At 37.8% G+C, this 15,942-nt stretch overlaps 1 protein-coding gene across 1 annotated transcript in view; it reads left to right on the top strand.

Annotated features, from left to right (window-relative positions):
• ADAMTS19 (ADAM metallopeptidase with thrombospondin type 1 motif 19) overlaps window positions 1–15,942 on the top strand; it is a 147,399-nt gene that overhangs the window by 37,367 nt on the left and 94,090 nt on the right. Inside the window, exons 4-7 of the mRNA XM_074569395.1 lie at window positions 75–247; window positions 1,185–1,268; window positions 3,739–3,896; window positions 13,395–13,438. Of these exons, the coding sequence (XP_074425496.1) occupies window positions 75–247; window positions 1,185–1,268; window positions 3,739–3,896; window positions 13,395–13,438 (459 nt within the window). The remainder of the gene's footprint in view (window positions 1–74; window positions 248–1,184; window positions 1,269–3,738; window positions 3,897–13,394; window positions 13,439–15,942) is intronic.

Genomic DNA, 15,942 nt, shown 5'->3' on the forward strand with positions numbered 1-15,942 from the left:
CAGGTAGCAAATCCTGAAAGCACTGTAGGGGTGGTTTGAAGGATGAGTTCGTCAAGCAATGTTTTATGTTACAGATAAAAGAAAAACCAAGAATCAAAAAGTATCAGAAAGTGGAAGAGGAAAGCGATACTCTTACAAGTTACCTCAGGAGTACAATATAGAAACTGTTGTGGTCGCAGATCCAGCTATGGTTTCGTATCATGGAACAGATGCTGCCAGAAGATTTATTCTGACCATCTTAAACATGGTAGGAAATTTAAAATTAATTTTGGTGTTTTGTCAACAATGCATGCACCGCAGGCTGATTTCATTGGTCCTTTTAATTACTCTGACTGAGCACCTGTAAGGGACAGTCAGTACGTGACCATCAGCAGGCTGTCAAGACGTACTCTGTATATTTTGCAGTGTAAAACTGTGGCACTGCAGACTTGTCTGTACTGTCTGGTCCTATATCTTCAGGGGAACCAGAAAGTGAGAGCTGAACAAGATGATTTGTTTTCGTTAGAAGCCCATGATGCTGATGGGAAGGATGGAGTATTGGATGATTTCTCATCATCTGTGCTTGTTACGAAGAGATGACATTGTCTGAGAAGGGCTGTGTGATCATTAGTGGCTGAAAAAAAACAAAGGGTAGTGCATTCAGACAACTACATCCCCTCCTAGCTCTATCTGGAGATGCGGTGTACTCATTTGATGCATAAAGCAGTGAAAACTAGCATCTATAATGTACAAGGAAAGATTGTTCTAAAGAAGGAGTGTAAGCTGAAAAATAAACAAACACTTTTAACTGTTCTGAATGGTAGGAAGAGTTATTGCCATGTCCTGGCTCAGACCACTCAGGCCATGATCCTGGATTTAAATGAATAGAAATTTTCGTGTGAACAGTATTATATGCATGTCTAAGTATTTGGAGAAACAGGCTACAGTTTATAAAGTGGTCATGGTCACTGAGGGGAAAAGGTCTTCTTTGTGCTCCCAGAATGAATATTGCCTAAGCTCTGTTTTCCATTCAGAAGATGAACACAATATATTAGCTTAATGTTCTGTTCAAATTTTGGCAAATTAAAGCAGTTACAGTAGAATATAAGAAATTTTTGAGGTTCTTTGAGGTTCTGTTATTTGTAGTCTACAGTGTGTTGTGTGCAATACAAGCACATGTTTTTATTTATTGTTTTTTATCTTAGGTTTTTAACCTTTTCCAGCACAAGAGCCTTGGACTACAAGTAAATCTTCGGGTCACTAAGCTTGTCCTCCTCCATGAGACTCCAGTAAGTATATATTATCTTCATCTTATCCTGTAGAGGGTGGTGCTACTTATCTTTCTGCTCCACGAAGGCTTGCAATATTCACCGACTTTAATGGATGCCAAATTTTCTCACTTAACTTTTGTGCGTTATTTAGGTATTTTCACTGCTGGGCAGCCCCAGTAAAGATGAAGCGTCTCCTAATTTATGTGCTGCACATATTAGGATTTTTCTGTGCTTGCAGTTGGAAGTCAAACAAAGTTTCCGTGTGGAAATCAGCTAATTATTAGGAAAATCTGCTTGTGCATTCCTGTAGCTCAATACAAAAATAATCTCCTTTAAACGCAGTTGACAGTAGAAGGAGAATTTATGTTCTTTGTCACACAATCCCTTGACGGAGAAAAGGCACTATGATATAGCACTATTCTTTCATTGCATCTTTCAGGAATTATCTCAGATGCTGTTTTTCTTTCTTTCTTTCTAAAGAAAGATGAGTCAGCTGATCTAGAATAATAGAATAGTTTGGATTGGAAGGGACCTTTAAAGGTCATCTAGTCCAACCTTCACTGCAATGAGGAGGGACGTCTTTAACTAGATGAGGTTGCTCAGAGCCCCCTCCAGCCTGACCTTCAATGTTGCCAGAGACGGAGCATCTGCTACCTCTCTGGGCAATCAAAGTTACAGTGTTTCACCACCCACATTGTAAAAAATTTCTTCCTGGTATCTAGTCTCAATTTTCCCTCTTTTGGTTTAAAGACATTACCATTACCCCTTGTCCTGTCACAACAGGCCTCAAAAAAAGTTTGTCCCCATCTTTCCTGTAGGCCCCCTTTAAGCACTGGAAGGCTGCAATAAGGTCTCCCTGGAGCCTGCTCTTCTCCAGGCTGAACAACCCCAACTCTCTCAGCCTGTCCTTACAGGATAGGTGTTGCAGCCCTGTGATCATTTTTGTGGCCCTCCTCTGGACCCACTCCAACAGGTCCATGTCTTTCCTGTGCTGAGGGCTCCAGAGCTGGACACGGTATTCCAGGTGTGATCTCACGAGAGTGGAGCAGAGGGGCAGAATCACCTCCCTTGACACGCTTCTTTTGATGCAGCCCAGGATGCAGTTGGCTTTCTGGGCTTCAAGTGCACACTGCTGGCTCATGTTGAGCTTCTCATCAGCCAACACCCCCAAGTCCTTCTTGGTACAGCTGCTCTCCATCCCTTCATCCCCCAGCCTGTATTGATACTGGGTGTTGCCTCGACTCAGGTGCAGGAAGTTCCACTTGGTTTTGTTGAACCTCACGAGGTGCTCATGGGCCCACTTCTTGAGCCTGTGGACATTCCTCTGAGCGGCATCTTGTCCCTCAGGCATGTCAGCCGCACAACTCAGCTTGGTGTCATCTGCAAACTTGCTGAGGGTGCACTTGATGCCACTGTCGATGTCATTAATGAAGATATTGAACAGTGCTGGTCTCTGTACAGACCCCTGAGGGACACCAGTTGTCACCAATCTCCATCTGGGCATTGAGCCATTGACCACTACCCCCTGGATGCGACCATGTATCCAATTCCTCATCCACCAAACAGTCCACCCATCAAATCCATACCACTTCAATTTAGAGAGAAGGATGTTGTGGGGGACTGTGTCAAAGGCCTTGCGGAAGTCCAGATAGATGATATCTGTAGCTCTTCCCTTGTCCACTGATACTCCATCACAGAAGGCCACTAGGTGGGTCAGGCAGGACTTGCCCCTAGTGAAGCCATGCTGGCTGTCTCAAATCACCTCCCTGTCCACCATGTGCCTTAGCATAGCTTCTAGAAGGCTCTGTTCCATGATCTTCCCAGGCAGAGAGGAGAGGCTGACAGGTTGGTAGTTTCCAGGATCCTCCTTTCTACCCTTTTTAAAAATGGTGCGATGTTTCCCTTTTTCCAGTCACCAGAGACTTCCCCTGACTGCGTGAGTCTCTTGATGGAGACTTTCTATTAACCTATGGTTTGTATATCATATTTCAGGACAATGTCAACTTGATTTCTCTTTCTTTAAAGAAAATATTTTGGAGATCCTTTGATATTTTACTTAGTTCATAAGAAAAAGGGATTCCCTTATCCATGTTTCTAATTTTAAAATATTATATTTTTCCAGTGAATAAGAAAGTATTTCTTACTTCAGTGTCCTCTCAGCAGGTGGAGAAGTCTCGTTTCATGTTCAAATTCTGGATCTTCACATCATTAACCTTTTCTTCACTATGGATAGTGAAAAAACAGCAAATGAATGAGAAAAGAGTTCAGGTTAACAGATCCACTGTATGCCTCTCAGTACACTGTCTTCATCCATATCTTTAACATGAGAAAAAGATGGTCTCTACTCCTGAAGTTCAAGTCATTCTGTTGTGAATATACTATCCCATGAAAAGGAGAATATTTTTTGCTAACTCAGTCAAAAAAATGTTCTTAATTATATTTACAGAATCATAATTTTAATACAATGAATTCGGTTTTTTATTTCCAGGCAGATATGTATATTGGACATCATGGGGAAAAAATGCTGGAAAGCTTTTGTAAATGGCAACATGAAGAATTTGGCAAGAAGAATGATATACACTTAGAAATGTCAACAAGCTGGGGAGAAGACATGTCTTCAGTTGATGCAGCTATACTGATCACAAGGTAAAATACTAAAAGATGAGCATTAAAAATAGGCAGTGGCATAATATGAACATAAATCAAAGGAACTGATAGATGACGAACACAGTTAGGATTACTTTTGCAATGAGGAAGAGTGCAACTTGAGGCTTTGTCCAGAACTCAAAGGTAGTGGTAAAGATGGTTCAGAAAGCAGTAGTTCCCAGATGGTAAACATGTGAAATGACAAACAGGTCGCGCTCTTGTTTCTTCTTTGGCTGTGTAGCTAAGATTATAGGTCTGATGTCTCACTCCATGTGCCTTCATTTAAAAGAAGCAGCACATGCAGATCTGTAGGTAGTTTAGTTCAAAACACAAAAACATATTTTGACCATTCATAGCTGGATCAGCGTGACACTAGGCATATTACTAAGTTATACTTACCTCTAATGGATCTAGAACTGGTATGTTTCATTGTGTGCTAGAGGGACATCGTGTACACAGGATGTGCTCTGCAGCCACAGGGGTGTGATCCCAGATCTGCAGTTCCTTATAACGCTTAAGTATCAGGCATTTCACACATTTAGATGGAAGTATGCCTCCAGCTCACCTTTTTCCTCCCAAGCAGATGCTGTCATGGTTTAGGCTGTAAGAGGTGCACAGAGGGATGCATTTTGATGTTCAGACAGCGTACAGGCAATTATCCGAAGAGAAGGAAAGAATGAGGGTCTGACTGGTCTAGGGTTGGGCTTGGTGCCATTTTTGAGTTGGACCTTGGACTGGATGACCTTCAGAGTTCCCTTCCAGAAAATACCTGTGATTGGATATATTGGAATACAGTTGTGCTGTTCCATGCTAGTTGGTGACATGGTATCCTAAAGCTGTGTGTAGTCTTTCAGTTTATGTGTAGCTTTATGTTATTTATTCAGGGTAATTTTACTAGGAGCTATATTCAGTTTTAAAAGATTAGTTTACATTCTGATTACTCCAATACTTATAATGTATTTCAATTTTCTGAAACAGAAAAATGCTTCCCTAAATTTCCCTGTTTTGGAGAGCCAGTCACGTACTGGAAGCACAAAATGATGAAGTTCAGATTGTCTCTGGTGACAGTTTTGTTGCTGTTTAATCCCTTACCTTTTCTTAGAAAAGCCCACACCTATCTATTCTTACTCCATGCCATCCTCCTCTATTTGGTGTCCTTGTTTTATGGATTTTTGGGTCATTGAGGGGGAAGATTAGGGTTTTTTTATACATTTGTACATCAGCTAAGCAGCAGTTCTTCACACAGGCTTCTCTGAACTACCATAGACAATGTGAGAAATAATGTTCTCTCTAAGAAATTTCCATTATCTCATCAGAAAACATACTTGGGATGACAGACTGGAAAGAAATTTTTCAGATTAAGACCCAAAATTGATTTTAATAGCAGTGAGTGTGTTGGTGAGGGAAGAGTCTAGGTGGAGAAGGAAAAGTATGAGTAGGAAGAAGGCATAAACGATGGCCGAGTATCGTCCAAGTCATGGGGTTGATGAGCATAGCTGAAGCGGAACAGACCTTCTTACCTCTAGCTGTACTTTGTGACTGTCCAAGGATAACTGAGCGATTGCATACTGCTTGGTTGCTAGGAATGTGGGGTTGTTGAGTGACCTCTTGCCTGTGCCCTTGTTCTCTTATTTCATCAGCGGAGACAGCAGAACTTCAGCAGCTTGAGGGAGCATCAAACCCTTCAAGCCTGCATCTCAGGCACTGCCAGGAGACTGAGTCTAGGGCTGTTTTTGAGGCGTACTACTTGTAAGTAGTGAGATACTATGAAATAAAGCACATAACACCTCTTCCCTCTCGCTTTTCCATCTTCACCCTAACCAGCCTTTATGGGAAGAGGCAGAAGGGTTCTGAACTGATGAAAGCAAGGCATTAGTTAAGCAGTCAAGAGGCAGCGGTCTAGAGATGTCTTTATCAGCCAGTGCGTTTGGCGAGAGAGCTTTTTGAATTTCATGCAGCATTTCCAAATGGTAAAAAAGCTTGTGGAAGGTCTAATCATGTGTTAAGACATGCTTTTCTGATGTGCTTTGTAATAATGATATTCTGATTTGAGTTGCCTACAAGTTTTTACCTGTTAGTTTCCTTAACACTGGGATCAGTGTTAAGGAAATTGAAGTAGAGAGCAGGGAAGTGATTGGTTGGATGTCAGATAGTAAGTCAATACTGGAGACAGAAATTAAAGATCTGTTCTTCTGACATTTTTATTTTTTCAGTGGTATTGTTCTCTGGACTATACTACCTTCCATCTCAGAGCTGCTTTAGCTGCCAATAAATCATACCAGTGTGGTTTGCTGACTGTGGGAGTGTTTTGCTAATCCAGGCTCCTTCTGCACATCATCAGGTTTATGGTATAGCTAACCTCATGTGTGGCTCCACTTGTGTGTTTTGTTAATTCAGAGTCTCATTCTGTTTTGCAAACACAGAACAAGCTCCTTTGTCACAACTTCCAAACAGTTTTGGACAGCAGACCTGTTCTATTGAGAAAAATAATTTTGCTTAGACAGATGAATACCAACTGCTTGGTATTTTTCAAGTAAAAATGTGAAGTTTTGGTTACCTGACACATTCTGTAGCAGACCTCCTAAAACTTACCCACACCTCCCTTTTTGTCTCGCGTGATAATAGAACAGCAAGAGTGCTTTGAAAAAGCTTGCCTATGCTTTCACATTCCAGTTGTGTCTAGTAATCAAGAGAATTAGAAATGAAGTACTGAGTATTCTGCAGAGGTAATGTTTAATGCCTAACTATGAAGAGCATAATGTGTAAGAGAGACTGTTATTCAATGGTCACAGAGCTGTCATAACCTTTTAATGAAAAAAGTACTTTTTAAGACTTATTTTTTGAGAAAGCAAAACTGTCTTCTTCCCAGAACTTTCTCTACTGCCCAAATAGGCTGTAGTGATACGTAGGAATCTGCTACCAATTTGTTCATTTCACTTCACTGTAGTCCTATTTCAGCCTGTGAATTTTTGTTTAGTTTCCCTCTAAATTGACTTATTCTGATGAAGTAATGTCCTGTTTAAAATGTGGTGCCATAACGTAAAAGGAAAACAGAAAGAAGAAATTTGAATACTGTATTTAGAAGTGATTCCCGGGGAGGTTAGGTATAAGGAGAATGTGAGAATTAAGATAGAAATTGTTTTAAGGACTCTCTTGATAAAACTGTCTGATTCACAGTTATAAATTAGTGCAATCACTTTAGAGATATACATATCAGGAAGTACTTATCTCTGAGGAAGACGTACCATGGTATGTCAGCATCCTCCTTGCCTTTAAGTTAGAGTGTGAGCGCACAGAGATTAGCCCCGATTTTGGTGGCCACTGAGATGATATTACCAGTTGCTATCTGCATAGGTTGTCTGACCTGAATGAGGCAACTGAAAGTAAGTCAGGAAAAGACCCATGGCATTCATAGTTGTTCTATGACAATACTTAAGTTCTAATACTGCCCCTATTGCAAACAAGGTAATTAAAGCTTTGATGTGTATTTAAAAAAAAAAAAAAAACAAAAAAAAAACCAAAACAGAAAAGGATAAAAGAATGAGGAAGAATCTACCTTTACTTAAAAATTATGCATCACGCTGCTTTTCCAGTGCATAGGTCAATCTGTGTCACAATGTTGTTTTAGAAAATTTAGTAAACATGAAAATAACATAAAAAAAAAAAATCAATTTCTGTATTCTCCTTCTAAGAATTGCCATTTTCACATGCACTTGTGATAGAAAGTAGATCTCTGGTTCTCCTAATATGCATTAGATAGCGATATTCCATGTCCACAGTGTACATCAGCTGTTTATTCATATTCATCTGCAGTATCTGAAATCTCTTTGCTCTGGGTGATACAGAATTGAAACAGTGCTGCACTTTCACTGTAAGAAAGTGCCTCACTCTATAAAAGTAGACAATGGCGTAAACAGCGCTTAGATTTGCTAAGTATTGTTTCATTTCCAATTGTTCCAATCCTCCAGAACTCTACCCAAAACTTGGACAAGAATTTATTAAGTCCTGCTATTACCTTCCAACGTGCATAAGAAGTACAGTTCTTTTCCTGACTTTGCTTTTTACTAGCTTCCTGATTATAACAGTTTGAAACAAAGATACCTCCTCAAGAAAGTCAGAGGTGGAAGACTGTGAATGACCTGTGCACAGAGACTAACATTACAGGGTCACCCAAATAGGTTGCACTGTCTGGCAGTCCAAAATTGTTGAAATGTAGTGGGATAGAAATTGGGTTATTAAGCTACTACTGCTGTGCTTAAACTTATAGTGGAATTCAGGTCTAGAAGAATGAGTTCATGGAATTGCATGGTGAGAGATTAAATTCTTAATTTCACCTTCATAGTGGTGTTTTTTCATCACTGTAATTTCGATACTGCCAACTCTTGATATTTTTCCAAAGTTTTACAGTGTTTGCTGCTTTTTCTTCTCACATCAACAGCAGACATCAAGGGAGTACATGAGACTCTCGCGTGTCCTTACTGTTAATTATTTACTAACAGGATTGTAGATGCAGAAGGAAGCATGGAAACGTGAAAAGCGCATACTTTAGAATCACAGGTGTCCTTTGTTTAAAACACCACTATCTCCTGTATTTATCACATTCATTTTAAGACACGTATTTTTATCTTACGTTTTTTAAATATCCCACTGATTTTAAGTCATCACATGCTGTGGGTTATGGTTTTTTCTTCTCTAAATGTAAAGTGTTTGAGTCTGTGACGTGGTAATAATGTGAAGCTTGTAATAATACATGTGAGAAAAATCTGCATGAATTTACCTGTTTCTGTCAGCTTGTTGTTTTGAGCTCTAGTATGCAAGCTACATATATTCACTCATACAGATCTTTTATGTGGCATTGTATGGACCTAAACTGAATTTTAAATCTCTGATTACTTAGGGCAAGTCCCTAACATTAAATTCGGTCAGTTATTTTTACATTTTATTTTTCTGGTGAATAAGAAAACTAGACAGTCTTGAGACAAAGATTTAAAATAAAGGAAGATAAACTGTGTTCTGAAGTAGACTATTGCCACAGTTACTTACTTTCAGAATGGACAGTGGTATCTTGTTTCTAATTTTTGTTACTTCACCTTTCAACCATGGATCTCTTTGTACCCTTCCCTGCTGCAGAGCAGTCAGAAGGCTCCTCCCTATGTAAATACTTGCAGGCTGTGATCAAGTCACAACTCATCTTTCTCTTAGATTAATTTACAGAGGTTTTTAAGCCTGTTTCCCAGACATGTAATCACTCTCTTAGCTCTTTCCAGACCTTTTCCCATTTTGCAAATTGTTTTTTGAAGCATAAGGACCAAATTTGACACAGGAGTGTGTGAACGGTTGTACTGGTGCCACGTCTGATATTTTCCTGCATCTTTATCCAAGCATACTGTTCGCTTCTACTGCCTTTTTCCAAATGCTCATTTCTTTTTGTTGTTGTTGTCATCATGCTGTTGCTGTGTCTGCTTGAGTTTGGGGGTCCTGTTTTGGCTACATTAAAATAAAAGTTATTCAGATGAGTCATCTTTAAAAATTGATTTGTCTTCATTCCTGTTTGTATTCTACCTATTCTACCAGAACTCATTTATTTTTCGAACTCTACCAGTAGTACTCTCTTACCTTTTCCAAATCATTGTTAAATGCCAGTGCTGACGCTGGATTCTGTTGGACTCCACTTAAAAACACCTTTCTTGGCTTCCTGACATTTCTGTATCTGTTTTGAGATGTTAGCTACACATTCAATTCAGTTATTAGTTCACTTACCACACTTCTGAGCTGTTATTTTTTTAGTTTGGCTGAAAGGTGAACTTTAGAAGAAGGCCTGTTATCCTTTTTAATTTCAGTTCAATTCTGCAGAGTCTAAATGATCTGTTAACTCTTTAAAATATGTAAATACAGTATTTCCTGATTTGCTAAAATACATCGTCCAGTGCATACTGGTTCATTTGAGGTTTACCCTCAAAATACTAAACAGTTTCTGAAATAGCATTTACAGTGGTAAAATTGTCCATTTGTTTAAATTCCCAACTGAATAGTAAATGTGTAATTTATCTTGGGGTTCATTAGCTCCAAAATTGATTTTAATTTAATTTTTTTAAAGTGCATTTCTTAGTTAGTATGTATGTGCCCAGTTTATATGTCGGAACAGTTTCAGAATGTCTTGTTACTTAAAGAGACAAGAACATCTGCAGTGTTGTCATTATTCACTTAGCACGGTGCAAATGAAGGCATTTGCAATATGATGAGAATGTGATTTGCCACAGGGGCCATTAATTGCAACTATTGTTTATAAAAACCTTATGATTTGAGAAAACTTATTGCTTGGGCAATAAACCTCAAATATATCTTAAAAACTTTTAAGTCCTAGAATCAATGGCAACAGCAGGGGTTAGACTGCAGTTTCAAGCCTACTCTGCTTTATTTAAAATGATGAACATTAGAGAAGTTAAGAAATTGAAAGTAGGGTGAAAGCCAAAATGAAGATTTGGCAGACTGGTAAAATCCATTATCTGTCCTCTTCTGTTTCTTCTTTTGTCCAATCTAGCTTATGGAAGGCAATGATAAACTGGCTTGGACAAGAAATAGGTCTTTTGACCAGTATGCCTAAAACAAGTGTTAAATTTATCTAAAATGACAAATTGGTGCAAACTATTAATAAAAAAAAAAGTCTGGATTCTTCTTTAGTCTTGCCCTGCTGTTCTTGATGTCTTCTGTTACACTTCCCATCTACACATCAGGATTTATTTTAAAAAAGGGAATGTAATAAGGTACTTTATATTTAGAAATCAGATAGTCTTTCTTTGCTGTCAAGGCCTTCCATAATGCTATATGTAGTCAATTAAAAATGAACTAACTAAATATAATTTGCTGAAACAATGGATTAGTGGTTACCCGTTCTTGCTTAGAATTCTTTCCTAGGGATAGCCAACTCATTCAAGCTTGAAAATCAGTCCTGGATTTCATGAAAGCTCCTCTTTTCTCTCACTCGAATAAGGACCCGCTTTCCCTTCCACGTGCATGCAAAGTAACTGGGTACTGGTTAGAAGGGGACTTTAGTGTGCTTTAACCAGTTCCTTGTTTTCGGTGTTGGATGTGGTTACTAACTTGTGCCGCAAAACTTCTGTATTACTAATGGTATTGCCAATATCATTGCCCTATTTTGCTAAGATAAGGGAGGAAAAGAAAAAAGGCAAATAATCTCAGTGGCTTTCCTGAGGGCTTTGTAGTGTGCTTTACTGCTCTATTTTATACCTTCTCTTACTTGGAAGAGTCTGTATCCTCTCTTCTGTTTCGTGTAGTTTCCGTATGCCAGTTCCATATATATATAAAGTGTGGAGGTGTATATATATCTGTGTGTATGTTATATACACACACAGGAACATCATTATAATATGATGGAATATTTAAGTTACCGTGTGGGAATTAGAAAATGATTTCTGTGAGAGTCATTGGTAGGTCTAGCTAGAGCTGTAAATCTTTACTAAGGAGCCTAGTCTCAAATGTATATAATGCATTCATATTCTTGGAAATTAAAGGAGGAATTACATTCTTTCGATGTAAATCAGGAACTAAGAATTGTTTATTGTATTCCCTCTTGCCAAATCATAGCAGTACCATTTCCCCCAAGTCCCATAATGAAACTCTGGATGCATCACATAACCATAGTCGGAGTCAGCCAAGAAGGAAAAACAAAACAAAAACAGCTCAGTAAGTGTATGAGAACAAAGCTATTACATAAGCAGAAACCTCTTGGATATTGGCAGTTTTTAAATGTTAGATAGTATTCTTGTACATTTGAAGGTATGCTCTTTTTTTTTTTTTGCTTGTTACATCAGTTAATATTTATGATAGTTGTATGAGCGTGCATGGAAGACAAACTATGTCCTTAGATTGTCTTTACACATGTTCTCTTGCTTCACCACAAGTACCATATTTCTAATCGTTCTGTCATGTTGCTTAACAAGACAATAAGTCCCTTGTGTAACATAGCACAAAACAAAGAATTGTGTTACAACCCAATGCAATTTGTTGCAAGTTTTAAAAAATAAAAGAGCTGTCTTCTGTGTCTGATTATAGTTTCTTGTTCACCACCTTTGGCTTAATTTCCAGGGCTCTTCTAGGTCGATTCCCAGAGTTTCTTTATCAGTTTATTTGTAAGATTTGTTTCTAGCACTGTTGTTTTACTTTTCTACTCTGTAATTATCTGGCAATGGTGACTGGAGAATCAAAAGCTATATAACCCCATGTCTCTGTGTGGCCTTTAACAAGTGTCAGAAGTTTGCCATCCTCTTGAGATTGCTTTTGGGTCTAAATCGCTCTGTGGGAATAGTCTGTGGGAAACAAAAAAAACCAAACAACCAAACAAAAACCTCTTGGAGTACTTACATTTGTAGAAATGATAAGTATCACTAGTCTACTCTGCAATATTGTGCATCAAACAATTCTTGCATTTTTTCCTGGAAAATTAGTGTTTATATGTGTATGTATCTTTATCTGTATCAATCCATGTGCATATCTATGCAGCTTCATAGACAGAGTATAACAGTGAAATATCTCTGGCCCATATGGTCCCTCTCTAAAAACAAGAGACTGTTACTCTGTGGTACAGATAAAGAACAGAAACTTCTTTATTTGCCTAGGTTGTAGTTTGCTTAGATGCTATATGTGCGTGTGGAGTTGTCGTTTGTTCCCTGTTGTTTTCCCCCCTGCCAGTTCGTGCATACCTCAGCAATTCCATTTTTACTTAAAATAAAAAATGAGCGTGAGTTATAAACACTCCAGTAAAAAGAAGCTTTTCCTTTGCTCTTATACCTTTATGTGTCTCTGAGAATAAGTAAAATAGATGGGAAATTAAAATGATTCCCAAGCAGGTGTTGTTTAATGTAGAGATGAAATATTTATTCCACTTCATGCAATTGAGTAGTCTTATTTATACAGCTATGGCTATATTAAAATCTGTGTTGGAGATAGGATGGGCTTCTCCCAGAAAGTTGTTTTTTAAGTCTTCCATCATTAGAATGGGGTACTCTAGCAGAAATGATTCTCCAGAATGTCTTCCTATTAGTCATTTTAACAATTGACTTTTTAGCACAAAAACTTTCTGACTCTATCTCTGATCTAAATGCTGGATTACAATGCTTCTTTTGGACCTGATATTAAGCACTGAGAATATTTTTATTCCAAATGAAAGAAAGACTAACTTTAGAGTTGTGACATTTCAAGATACTTACATGGGGAAAACCCCAGAAATTAGGTACAACGCAATTTAAATATATGGTACAAGTTTTGCCACCTCACTACTCCTAAATCTGTTCTAAGAATAAACTTAGTTTAAGTGTGCTGGGTAATCCTGGCCTTTGCATCCCCATGCTCTTTGTGGAGATAATGGCGTTCTGTAATTATTCATTGAGCCATACAAAATATTTGTAAATAGGTCACACAGTTGTTACCAGTCTGACGGCTTGGCTTGCTTAACATTTTTCTTTTCCCCCCCAATTCTAGGAAGGATTTCTGTGTACATAAAGACGAACCATGTGATACTGTTGGTAAGTAAATAAACTAAGAAACTGCGTGTATAAACCACTTCATAAAATGTGTTACATAAATAGAGATGTGAAGCTAAAAGATGACAACAGCATCAGTGACGGGTAGCGGTAACTAGATGAAATATAAAATAAATGTCAAATGCAAATAATACTTCATTAGATTTGTTTATACTTCTAGCAAAATAATACAATTAAGTACAGTATTGCCATGTCATTCATAGAGCAAACTTTAAATACTTTTTTTTTAATCTCACTGACAGCTTAATACCAAATTGTTTTAATATTCTTAGTTCAGAATATGAAGGTAAACAAAGGTGTTTATGATTCTTTTTTATGCAATGGATTTAACCTTGGTGAGTATATGTTTATAATGGTTAAAAAAAGTTTCTGTAAGTATATAATGTAACAGTAGAGCAACATAGTATTTATGAACTCTATAACTTCTGAAGTGTACAGGATGTGAACTATTGTGCAAGGCATCTCATGACATCTTTGATTAAAGTGAGTGCTAGCTGCACCGAGTTTTTCTATCAGCAGTTGTTAATTTAGTTCACACCCTTTCGGAAAGACGGTTTTTCAGTGTAAAGATTTGGTGGAAAAGGTAGGAAGAGGTAGGGATTGTCCAGTTGTAATTCTGGATAAAAACATGCCATGTCACTAAATGAAGGATGCCATGGCATGTTTTTACCCTAGAATTTCTTTTGGCTAACAGAAGTCTTTAACAGTTCTATATGTAGATACAAGTATTCAGAACCTAAATTTTTGTCAATAAGATTAGGATGATAGCAATGGAATATTAACTGTTGTCATGCTTGTACTCCCTCTAGGTAGCAGAGAAGTAGATTTTTTTTTTCCTTTTTAATATCCATGGCAAAAGTTTGAAGAGAATTCTCATGTAAACTGTATTGCCTCACTTCTTACTAGATTTTTTTCTCTTCCTGCTGTGTCAACCTACGTCTATGTGAGCGTGTCTGTGGGGTGGATATCAATAAAGAATCCTTCTAAATGAAGAATGGAATGTTTCTCACAGCAGTTAGTGGTGAAGAATTCATAGTGTTCTTCCACTAACTGCTATTATGGTCTCAGGTGAATTTTCTATGAGTGTTTGGTGCTCAGAGGCGTTTATTTTTGTCTTGTAAGTGGAAAAATGTTTCCTTCCAGCTGAAAGAGAAAACGATTTGACAAGAAATCTTCAGCATCTTATGCTGATCAAGCTGAAGATCAAATCTGGAGTACTTCCAGTATATCTAAATCAGGATAGGCTGCTCTCTGGATTGCACAGATGAATTGAATGTATTCAAGGATTTTCCTTGAAAAATGTTTTCTCTTTGGCTAAACCTTGGAGATAATAGGGTGACTATACATCAATGAATTTGTCCATGGAATTGTAAATGAGATAAGATTGAACTGACTCATGTATCAGTCATCACATTCCTATGATGAAGAAACTTGGATGAAAGTTGAAAATGAGGCAGTGCATTAATTGTAAGTGCACAGGAAGTAAAGAGTTTGCAGTCTTAATATAGTGATAAGCAAAATGAAGTAGAGACCTTAGCTGTCTAATTTGGCATTTTGTGGGATGGCTGTTGTGGACTTTCCCACTTTGGGTGGTGGAGTTTAGAGTTTTCTTTAGGAACTGAAACATAGTTCATATGTGCAGTTTTTTCCATATTAGGTACAGTTGTGCAGCAAAAGCTAAGGTCATTCTTTTCCTGTTGTCCCATCACTTATTATATGAATTTAATCATTAGTTTTCCAGACAAATATAGTGCCTTTCCATAAATTCAGTGTGTCATTTCTTCCATGCACATTTACAATACTGTGGGTCCATGCTCATTCTTAAAAAGACAATGTCTTTTCTGAAGCTCTTGTCCAACATCATCTGTGAGCTGATCTAAGGAACAGTTTTCAGAAAAGTAGGGAGAACTTGGTGCATTTCTCGTAAAGAGAATTTTTGAATTGTCTTACTAGCATGGGTGTATTACACCAATATTGTGAGGATTGCAGGTTTATATGCAAAATTGTTGAAAGTATGGTATACAGCATCATTTCTTTTGCTTTCACTAGGAAAATGCGAATGGAGATGTGTAGTCTTAGTTTAGCTCATGAGTTAAAGGTATGAAAGAGCAGTTTGATCTTACAGTAGATCTTCATACAGCATATTTATAGGCAAAAGGAGACAGTACATTCCAGGGATGTTTAACATGCTGAAAATTAAAGAATTTGCCAAAGAAAGTAGATGAGAAATGCTAATGTAGTATCAGCTGTACAATTCCTATCTGTCCAGAGCTCACCTCTCCTTCCCCCAAAAAGCCCCCAAAAGAATAAACCACAATACAGATTTTTTCTACTATAAGAAGTGGAATAAGGCAATTCTCTGTGAAATGTTAACATAGCTGTACATGTACGTGAGGCAGTCAAGGTGATCTTTGTAGCACATTACACAATCCAGAAATGAAAGTCGTGAGAAAGGAACATTTACAGGACAGACCTCATTATTGGAA

The sequence above is a fragment of the Larus michahellis genome, chromosome Z (assembly GCF_964199755.1).
Source record: "Larus michahellis chromosome Z, bLarMic1.1, whole genome shotgun sequence".
NCBI classification, from domain to species: Eukaryota; Metazoa; Chordata; class Aves; order Charadriiformes; family Laridae; genus Larus; species Larus michahellis.